This window comes from Lagenorhynchus albirostris, chromosome 4 (genome assembly GCF_949774975.1).
Source record: "Lagenorhynchus albirostris chromosome 4, mLagAlb1.1, whole genome shotgun sequence".
In the NCBI taxonomy this organism is placed as follows: domain Eukaryota; kingdom Metazoa; phylum Chordata; class Mammalia; order Artiodactyla; family Delphinidae; genus Lagenorhynchus; species Lagenorhynchus albirostris.
Genome location: NC_083098.1, coordinates 115,364,945 through 115,376,112, shown reverse-complemented (window position 1 = coordinate 115,376,112; position 11,168 = coordinate 115,364,945). Strand labels below are relative to the sequence as shown.

The 11,168-nt window shown below is 35.0% G+C and overlaps 1 protein-coding gene across 1 annotated transcript in view; it reads right to left on the bottom strand.

Moving 5' to 3' along the window:
- Nucleotides 1-7,518: 7,518 nt before the first annotated feature.
- The window catches only part of AIMP1 (aminoacyl tRNA synthetase complex interacting multifunctional protein 1), a 39,708-nt gene continuing 36,058 nt past the window's right edge, over nt 7,519-11,168 (bottom strand). Inside the window, exon 7 of the mRNA XM_060148558.1 lies at nt 7,519-7,752. Coding sequence (XP_060004541.1) covers nt 7,586-7,752 — 167 coding nt within the window. The 3' untranslated portion in view covers nt 7,519-7,585. The remainder of the gene's footprint in view (nt 7,753-11,168) is intronic.

The following is an 11,168-nucleotide window of genomic DNA, read 5'->3' as shown; positions in this document are numbered from 1 at the left end:
GCCTCTCTCCAGCAAAGATCCTGTAGGCGGGTTTACCCAGACTCCCTCTGACCCTTCCTTGTAATTCCCTCTTGGTAATTTTCCATCCAATGATCCCCACCCTGCTCCTTGGCTATAAATTCTCACTTGCCCATGCTGTATTCAGAGTTGAACCCAATCCTTCTCCCTCACAGTAAATTCCCATTTGAGTGGTCCCTCTACCTATCCTAATGGTCCTGAATAAAGTCTGCCTTATCATCTTTAACAAGTGTCACTGAGTATTTTTTCTTTAACACTTCCTGCTTGCTAAATCTGAAGAGCTCTACATACATTACAAATATTAGTTCTCTGCCTTTCAGGTTGCAAATTGTTTTCAATTCTGTTATTTGTCCTTCAGTTTTGGTTATGGTAACTTTTGCCAAAATAAATGTGAATTTCCTTACAGTTATATATTTTTATGTACAAAATTGGGATTTAGTTTCATTTCTTTTTAGATGGGCAACCAATTATATCTATTCTATTTATTAAATAATTAATAACTTTCCTACTGAGATAGGTAGATAGGTATATAAGTATATATCTTCTTTATTTCTGGATCTATTATGGATTCTTAATTCTTTTCCATTATCTATTTGATTTATATCACTATCAATACCATAATGATTTAATTTGAATGGTTCTATATCCTTCCTTGATATCTAGAACGGGAAGCTTCCCTTGGTCTTCCTTTCTCAACATATTTTCTGGCTACTCCTAGTCATTCATTTATATACATTATTTCAGATCTAATTTTGTCTAATTTCAAAAGAAAATTCTTTTGAATTTATGACAAAGGACATTTTGTAATATTAAAATCCTCCCATGCAAGCATACAGGATGTTTCTCCATCTTATGTTTATTATTTTTTATACTACTGTATTTCTTACACTTTTCTTTTCCTTAGTTTTGCCAATTTGATAAAGCTGCTATTCAGTTTTTCTTCTTGATAATTTGGACATTCTACTCTAATACCCATTAAGAATTATTTCCTTGTCCCTCAGAATGAAGTACATACTTCTCTACCATTGTTTGATAACAAAGTAGAACTCTTTCCCCATTGCATTACCCCCTCAACTATTTAAATAAGACCTTTAGAACACTTTAATTTCCTCCCTATCCTTTTCTCCTTACCCCATCTTCCCTATGGAAGAAGTCTTGGGAATGTTTTTCCTTTCTCCTTATTACTAGATTTTGCTAAGAGAGTTAATTATTTCCCCTTACAGATCGACCCTTATGTTTCAAAAGTCCCTTCTTATCATTTACATTGAGCATTCCTGGTAGTTTATCATTATCTCTTTTACTTAATATACAAATATTAGAAGGTCCATTCCTCACCATTGTTTTCTTTTCTCTTATCTTCCCCCATCTTTCTAGTTAGTGCGTTTTCCTAATACACTCTGCATTCTAGTGTAGTACCCCAGAGGCATTAATTCCAGACGTGGTCTTCCATGAACCACTATGCAATAGCAATTCTAGCTCCTCATAATAATCAGCATAGTGGATGTAGGGAAATAATTTGTTAGTTGGTAATGGGGTAAACCATAAGAATAGCGAGGCACTGAAGCGAACATCTACCTGAGGCTGGTTGTTCAGCTTTTTCTCGATGACATCACATGTATATCAAATTGAATAAACTCACCATTACTAGAGATAATTACAACTTGCAACAAAACAACCATGTGATCAGAATTAGCTCTAGGTAAAATAAATGATGTCCAGAAAGTTCATCTTTGGCATCCTGCCACCTTTCCTATTAGACCCTATAATTTGCACTCTTTCCTCACATCCCTCCAGGTGCCCTTCTGTATGCTATTCTCACCTGGAAGACAAAAATCTCTACTAAACTTTGTATTTGAAAACACTTTGAACATTTTAGATGATTGGAAGACCGTATACATGATACTTTTGTGCAGCTGGGGTTGGAGCCTCATTAGTACATACTATTCTGGGAAATTAGTAATTCATCTCTAATACTAACTAGTTCTGACCCTTACTAGGTTGGTTCATCTAGATAACATTACCTCAATCAGCAATTTCAGACTTTCTTTTTGTAGTTATGTTTATCTACACTCTGCCTTTTTAAGTAAGAATTTGCTTAGGTCTTCTCTTCTACTGATTTTCAAGCATATCACAATTCTTTTACAAAAGGCTATTTTTAAGTGGCATTGCTATTTCCCATATTCTCACTCAAACTTCATTTAAAAAATAAGTTTCTTTTCACAAGCATCAGAAGTTTTTATTGTCAATTCATATGCTTTAAGAGAAAATGTTATCCTTTCACATGAAAACTGAAAGTTATGGAAAAAGTTATTTCTACCAAAATCATTCTCTTTTGCTAAACTTATTAAAAGTGACTTTCAATTTACATTTTTCATTAATCTTTTTCAAAGAGAAATCAAACTGTGGTGTTGATTTTGGATGACTCCTGCACTGTTCTTTCCAAATTCCCCAGGTGTGAAAAGCTGAGTGGGGTTTTAAATTAACAAGTATCAGCCAAATATCTTAGTTAAGTGGATGCATACATTGAAAGCATTTCTCTACTGGGATGTATGATATTCTAACGAGGCCATTTACAAAAACAAATGTAAAACTTTGTCAGAGCAGCCTTGATGTGAAGGCTCGTCACGTGAATGCCACTGAAGAAATGAGCAGACATTAATAACTGCTATTTGAACAATTCTATATGCATTATGTAGCAATAGGATAGTCAAGAAGAGTAGTTAGCCTTTTCATTTAAAAGGATTATTCTTTTTTCTTGCAATTATCGAGCCCCAGGTTTGTTTCTGCTGCTGTTGCTAAGGACAATAGCCTGCCAGATAGGAAATGATGCTGATGAAGACATAAAATAACACTTACACGCATATTTTACTCAAAAATCCAGAGAACTGGGAATAGGGTATGTTAGGAAGGGGGTGGGAGTAACGAAGGGGAAGGGAAAAAATCAAACAAGGGAATACATAAGGGTGAAAAAATATAATATACAATAATTAATTCATACTCTGAAATTCCAGATGGCTCACTTTCAAACTAACAATTATTTCATTGTTCTGGGTCCTTTCTCTAATTTTTTTTACAGTTATACTCCTATGAATTATCTCTGCCAAAACTCATCCAAAGTCAGAACCGTAACCATAGAAGTACGATGAGCAACAATGTATATATAAATTACTAATTCTTTTCCATTCCAAAAAGTTGGTATCTGAAGAAGATCCAGTTTTGTACAGAGGTATATTAGCCATTAGCAACTATCTTTCTTTTCATTATTATTGTAAAACTTTGGGTTGTCACCGAAAAAGCACTGCAAATGTGTACAACTATAGAGGTGTTCCTGGTTTAAACACAAACTTTTTCTACCTATCTATCCATCTATTTACCTATCTAGAACTTAGTGACATCCTTCATAAGTAGACTTCTGGGATAGACTGTCATTACAGGATCAGTGCCCTCGACAAGAGTGTACTCAAAGAATCAAGGCACATACATGGTTCTTTAGAAAGGCAACAGCTGCCAGCAGCGGCAGCCTAGTTTTGCCAAGTGATTCTTCCTAAGAATTTCCTCAGCAAAAAGAAAAAAACTTGATAAATTCTCTTTGTAACCACTCCAAAGGAGGGTTTAATGACCTCCTCTCCCTTTAAAATCGCTTAAATACTCCACTAAAGGAGCTGCCTTAATCTCCTACATGAACTACTGAAGTTTAGGTTTTTTTAACTTATTATCTTTCCCTACAGTTTAGACAAAAGAGAAGTTAAACTTTTCATTCAAATAAAAGAAACCACATGACTATCTGAGAAAGCATACTGTAATAGAGAAAAGCAGAATATTAGTAAAATCTAGGTTTCAGCTAGTTATACCTTAGCACCAGCATTTATGTAAATTTCCTGTTGATTCTTTGGGGTAAAATAGCTGGCTTACCTCTAGGGAGTTAAATTGACAAGATGTGTTGAAACTACTTAGCTAGCTATAAAGCATTAAATATCTTACTAATAATTCTACAATAAAATCCATGACATGAGACAGATATTATTAATATATCCCCCTCACTTGGAAGGCAAAGCTCTCTCCACAAGACAGCAATTTGCAACATTATTTTTAGGTGTGTTACATTAATTTGCTTCACTAGATTTTATTTTGTATCTTGGCGATAAAGTTTTAGTCTACACACCATTGCACAGCACTTAGAACCAGGACTGTGTCACAATTTATGTAGCCAAAGTACAAAGCTAACACTGTACTCTTTGATATTTTTATATATATATATATTTTAACATCTTTATTGGAGTATAATTGCTTTACAATGGTGTGTTAGTTTCTGCTTTATAACAAAGTGAATCAGTTACACATATACGTATGTTCCCATATCTCTTCCCTCGTGTCTCCCTCCCTCCCACCCTCCCTATCCCACCCCTCTAGGTGGTCATAAAGCACCGAGCTGATCTCCCTATGCTATGCGGCTGCTTCCCAATAGCTATCTATTTTACGTGTGGTAGTGTATATATGTCCATGCCACTCTCTCACTTTGTCACAGCTTACCCTTCCCCCTCCCCATATCCTCATGTCCATTCTCTAGTAGGTCTGTGTCTGATATTTTTATATTTTTAAAGGTACAACATATAATTTTCCTAGAAAATTGAGTAAGTATACTCATGCCCCTTTAATGTCCTTGTCATAGGCAATAGTGAGGTGATCCTCCACCTGCCAAGAACTTAAAAATACAATTGCTTTTATTTGTTACATTAACACACAATAGTTAGAAGTATTGTCTTTCTAGTCTAAGAAAATTGCAATACTATTTGAAACTTTATCAATAATATTAAACCAGTGAAAGGGCATCAATGAACAGGACTGACTAGCATCTAAATATCTAAAACATGGATTTCAGTGGGAGTGCAGAGAGGGAAGAGAAAGTTTCAGTAAAAAACATCTCTAGCGAGGGGAGAGATACTACATCTGGTATAGCGGGTCAGGTCTGTTGAAAGACAGGGTCTGTGTGAAATATTCCTTAAGAAACTCAGTTCATTTCATATATACCAAGTAATCCTCTGAACAAAAATTCAACTTGTCAGGAAATGTGATACCATGAAAGGGGACAGAGAGATAGGATCACTAGTTTCAGGAAAGGAACATTCTTATCATAAACTGATATTAACATTGTATACCTCTATTATGTGTAACATAATATATACCCTCACACTCAATGAGGTAAGTACTATTATTATATCCATCTTACAGATGAGGAAAGTAAGGTATATGGAGGCTAAACAGTTGCCCAAGATCACACAGGCATTTAAGTTGTATAGATGGAATCAAAACTAGGTAACCTGGATTCAAAACCAATACTACTAAGCTCTACAGACTACTTAGCATCTACAACAGTCATGTACAAATGCAGGTTTTTGGACCTGCAAAGACCCAGATTTTGGAACCTCATTAAACTAACATTCTCTGAGGCCCTATACACACCCTCCGTCTTGCTGACGTGCTCATTAAACTTCAGTGAGTTACTCTGAATATTTTGTAAATAGTGCAAATGAGAATTTACATATTTTTTAAAAAGCAACAACAAATTATCTGTTTGGTGGGCACTTAATATTCTTGTACTCGTAGAATACTTCATGTTCTTCATAGAAGGCAAAAAAAAATTCCAATTATATATTAAAATTAACATGTCCTGAAAATGATTCATCTCATAAGAATAATACACATGGAATTTCTATATATAAGAAAAGTTAGTACTACCAATAGTCACTATAAGATAGTGGGTCAACACTGCACAAGAAATTATCTTGGGGGAAGGTCAGCTTTTTTTTCTGGTTTACTTCGCAATACATAAATAGATGTCAAGAGGCACTAGCTGTTTAGTCTGTGACCTAACACCATCTCCTACTGTTGAAATTCTTAACGGGCTGAATACCAGTCAGAAGTCAGGATTATGTCCAGTTCACTAACAATGTCATCATTTTTTGTTGATTCTGCAACAGTTCTCTCAACCCAGCAATACAAGTAAAACAGAATTAAGTTTTCTGTAAAAATAACGACTGAATGGGGCTAAGTGGATAACTTGATTGAGTAATGCTTTTATGTAACTTGAAAAACTGGGAATAAATAGTTCAACTATCTAAATAGTTGAAACATTCTTTAAATTATATTAGAATTATTTATAGAAATGTAATATAATTGGGCAAAATCAGAAAATACAGACTCACAAAAAGTCTTTATTCCCGAAAGAATAACATATCTCAAGTACAAAACTTTGGAAAGTCATTTGTGTTTAGTTATCAACAGATAGATATTAATGATGCTCTGTTAATATTCAGTTTTTCATAAAGCAGATAAAATTTCTATGATGATACCACATCTTGGCCTACCAGAGAACTCCACGGACTTAAATAAATGATACTTTTTATAACTTAGCATGTAGGGTTGTTTTAAAATTTTTTGTTTTGCCTCTCCTTCTTATTGTAGGCTATAAACAGCAACAGTGCTAGAATATTGGTATGTGTCATTTTTCTTTTAGAATAGATATTCCTACCTCCATAGATGCATTTCTTTTTTGGTATCTCAGTCATCATCTCAAGGCTGGTGAATCTGAAGCTCATAGTGCCTAAGTTAATTTTCATTGTTCCTACAATATCTGTAAGATGAGTGAAAATACGCATTTGACAACTTTATACATATGTATGTTAAATTTTTGGCTACAATTTCTTTTAATATATTGACAGTATGATAGTACATGAAAAAATAAAAGATATCAATCTTAAATGCTCTTCTAAAGATAAAAGCTATAAATAATCTTTTATTAGGTATCCAAAGAATCTTTGAAGTCACCTGGAATAAAAAAGTGGACTGTGTTTACAGTCAATTTATTGGGAACTACATTGGTAACACTTTGCAATGTGTTTATTCTTTAGAATTAGTCAAAATTTATTACTAATTATTTTGTTAAATTGGAAAGAATAAGTTCACTACAGAGTTGGAAGTTTCAGTCTTTTAAAAAAGTCACCTTAAGTATGTAAGTCGGGGTTACTTTGGCAAGCAACAGCAATAATTTTCAAATGCCATGTCTCCTAGCTTTCACATTGTTCGGCTCTCTAGAATCAACAGTTGGTCATTTTCAATACCATTACAATATAGATTAGTTAATAAGCCTGACAAAAATTCTAACTTTTCTTTTTAAAGAGGAGAGGGCGTTTATAATACAGATACTAAAAATATAAGGGTTTCAAATTGCATGCAACATGTGCCTACAAAGAAACTAAATGTTAATCTAGTTCGAGTTACCTAAATGTATAAAGAAAAAGCAATGTGCTAGCCAACATCCTCACTAAAAAACAAATCATCATGAAACACAGGCAAATTCCTCCCTGTATCATAAAGGATCAAAAACCATAGGTAAAAATGTGTTTCTCTAATTAACTGAAAACAATATATGCCAGGTAAAAGACTACTCAAGTCTAGAAGAGAAATAACACAAAAACGAGCCAGTTATATTTTAGGTACAAGTGACAAATATATTTCTTTTTATTGTTAAGTTTTCTCTAATGTATTTCAGTAACTGAAGTGTTTTATTTTATTTTATTCCACTGTTGGCCATAGTTTGAGCCCTACAGACTCCCTTCCCTTTCACCTCAAAGCGAGCTCCTTTGTATGTAGCCACACACTCATCATTAGTGTAAAGATCAGGCTGGATCTGCTCCCAAATCTTCTTCTTAGGATTCAGCTCCTTGTCAGGCTCTCCTGTTGGGGGAGGAAAAAAAATACATAGCTGACATATTAATAAACTGTCCATAGAGATTTCTAGTGAATTGTCTTGGATACAATTTCTGATCTTTAGATCGGATCAGGATTTAAACGTTTACTTTTTAAAAAAATTTTATTTATTTATTTTTGCTGTGTTGGGTCTTCGTTTCTGTGCGAGGGCTTTCTCTAGTTGTGGCAAGTGGGGGCCACTCTTCATTGCGGTGCGCGGGCCTCTCACTATCGTGGCCTCTCTTGTTGCGGAGCACAGGCTCCAGACGCGCAGGCTCAGTAGTTGTGGCTCACGGGCCTAGTTGCTCCGCGGCATGTGGGATCCTCCTAGACCAGGGCTCGAACCCGTGTCCCTTGCATTAGCAGGCAGATTCTCAACCACTGGGCCACCAGGGAAGCCCCCAAACGTTTACTTTTAACACTTATTTTATTTTTACGATGTCGGCAATTTATATTCTTGATTGGTAAAATATTTTATCATTTCCTTACAAATGTTAAAGATATTATTTTTTACTCTTACAATAAACAGTTTTCCAGGTAATATAGCTCAATGAATTGGAATGATTCATTCTAATTAGATTAGAATGAAATGATTAGAATGAAAATACAAATGATTAGAATGAAAATACAAGATATTCATTTTATCATTACATATAAAGAAAGATTTTGAACAGATGAGAGCATAATTTGATGTGTTATAATTTTACACATGGCAGAAGCAGCTTATGCTTTACTATTTGTTTCAACATAAAAAATAAATGACTAGATCGCTGCTATAGTACTTAAAGATTTCTTACAATACTGGAGAATGGCTTAAATGTTGGGGTTATCTAGCTAAATATAATAACTACTCTGGGTTTCATCTGCTGCCCATTCCACTTGGTGAGATGGAAAGAGAAAGGAAGAAGGAGACAGGACTAGCATTTTCTAACCACCAGGAATATATGTTGCTGCATGCAATTCACAGAAACACACTGACTCTAGTTTTAAATATAAAGAAACTGGGGCTCAGAGAAGATAAGCTGCTCAAAGTCACACAAGCAACAAGAAGAGTGAGATTTGACACCAAAGCCCTTACTCTGTTAGTACAGCACCTTGCCTCCTAATAAATTATCCTCTGAAAAGAAACAAACAACACTTTTACACGTGGATAATATCCTATCCCCTCTCTTTACCGTAACTCACACTATAAAGTTCACAATCAAGAAGAGACAAACACATTGTAGAAGGTATCTGGTCTAGGCTTAAAAACTACCAATATACCAAGCGATCCCTCTATTTAATGGATGATGAGGAAGAAGACAGTAAAGCTGAATGTAACATGATTTTAGTAGCTGAAGATGTTCAATAACTTTTGAAATGAAGAATCAGTTTAAGAAACAATGAAGAGAAGTAACAAATCCCTTAAGTGTTAGTTTCAAACGGAAAATGATTTCCCTGGAGGAAACAACAAAAATACTGCTTAAGTATAACTAAGTAATAATAGAAATATAACTTTCTAGATCTTTTTATTAGGTCTTCAGCAACTAATTAGCTCCCTGAAACTGGCAAAAATATAGAAAACTGTCCTCTGATATGTAGCTTTTCAGAGATGACAGAATAGTTAATTGAATAATGTATCTACAGTAGAAGAACAGGCAGTGAAACTAAAAGTGAAGAGACTGTCTAGTATAAAAGATAAGGATTTTTCTTACTCCTTTAAGAGCATCTGATTATTTGATTGGACAACAGAGAAACTAATAAACAGAATAGAAAAAATTCCAATATATAAAGTATCTATAAAATTTCTGGTTTATTTTTCACCAAACCATTGGTTAGTCTAAGAGCATAATCGTACTTTGTTTATACACAGATCATGTGGGGAAGTGGGCATTCCAGAATTCTGTAAAAGCTGAGACCAGACACACTGTTCAGGGGGGCCTGAGTACTAACTCTGGATCCCCTCACCTTGAACCCCAAAAAAGATATTCCCAAACTGATAATGAATTCAAGACGCAGATTGTCTCAGGTTTGTGTAAAAGCTTCTTATCAAGACCATAGATTGTGTGGGTAAATTTTTGCTGAATGCAGACATAAGCCCCAAGTACAACAAGCTGTGGTGCAGCACAAACTTAAGCTTGTCAGATCTAGGAAGTCACTGATACGTATAGAAAATAATCATCATTACAATACATAACACTACACTTACATAGTGCTCACTATGTGCCAGTCACTGCACTATGTGCTTTACATATATTTACTCATTTAATCCTCTCAGTATACTAAATAAATACTATTAATTACCCCCGCTTTACAGATGAGGAAATAGAGGCACAAAAGTAATAGCTAAGAGCTTAAAACACCAGGCAGGTAGCTAAGTGTTTCAAAAGATAAACCTCACAAAACTCACAAGAAATACATACCATTAAAAAGCTTTTCTTGGGCTTCCCTGGTGGCGCAGTGGTTGAGAGTCCGCCTGCCGATGCGGGGACACAGGTTCGTGCCCCGGTCTGGGAAGATCCCACATGCTGCAGAGCGGCTAGGCCCGTGAGCCATGGCCGCTGAGCCTGCGCGTCCGGAGCCTGTGCTCCGCAACGGGAGAGGCCACAACAGAGGCCCGCGTACCGCAAAAAAAAAAAAAAAAGCCTTTCTGACAGATGAAAAAGCTGAGGCTCAGAAAGGTTCCTAGGTCACCCAGCACTTGCAGAACAAGATCTGAAGGTTTTAAACTTCTTACATAAGACTGTAATAATTTTCAAGGGATAAAGATTTTAACTAAAAATGAACTAGAAACTATGAGAAGAACCTTCAACTCTTGATTGTTGCTTTTAACACATCAGGCTCAATACCTGAACATTCCAAATGTGGCTGTAAGACTTTAACGAGTCAGTAAACGAAATAATGATTCAGACAACTAAAATTTTGAGACTGTAATTAAAACTTGCCAAATTATGATCACTGAATATAAATCAGAGCTGAAAAGTCTTGGATGGAGCGTTAACCTTGTAGTTTATTCATGTTTCTCAATAATACACTATTTGGTAAGGTATAAAGCAAGTTTAAAAGGAAAGTTTAAATCACCTCCCACAAAAAAGCATACCTAATATCTTAAACAATTTTAAAAAATGAACTCTATTTCCAGAGAAGCCTTTCATCATTCCTCTGTGTTATATCCTTCTTCTAAATCTTATTTTCCTAATTTCCCCCCCCTTTCTTTTTTTGGCATGGCTATCCAAACAAAGTGATGAGATCAACAAAAGTTCTTAAAGCTGAAAACTGTAGAGTCTCTGTAATTGCTAAACACATGCCAATAATCACCATGTGGAAATGGTTACACGTATTGTAAGAGAACTAATCATTCAGAGATTACTTTAAGATAACTCAATCTAAACAAAACACATAGGCAACATGAACTAGTTCAGAAA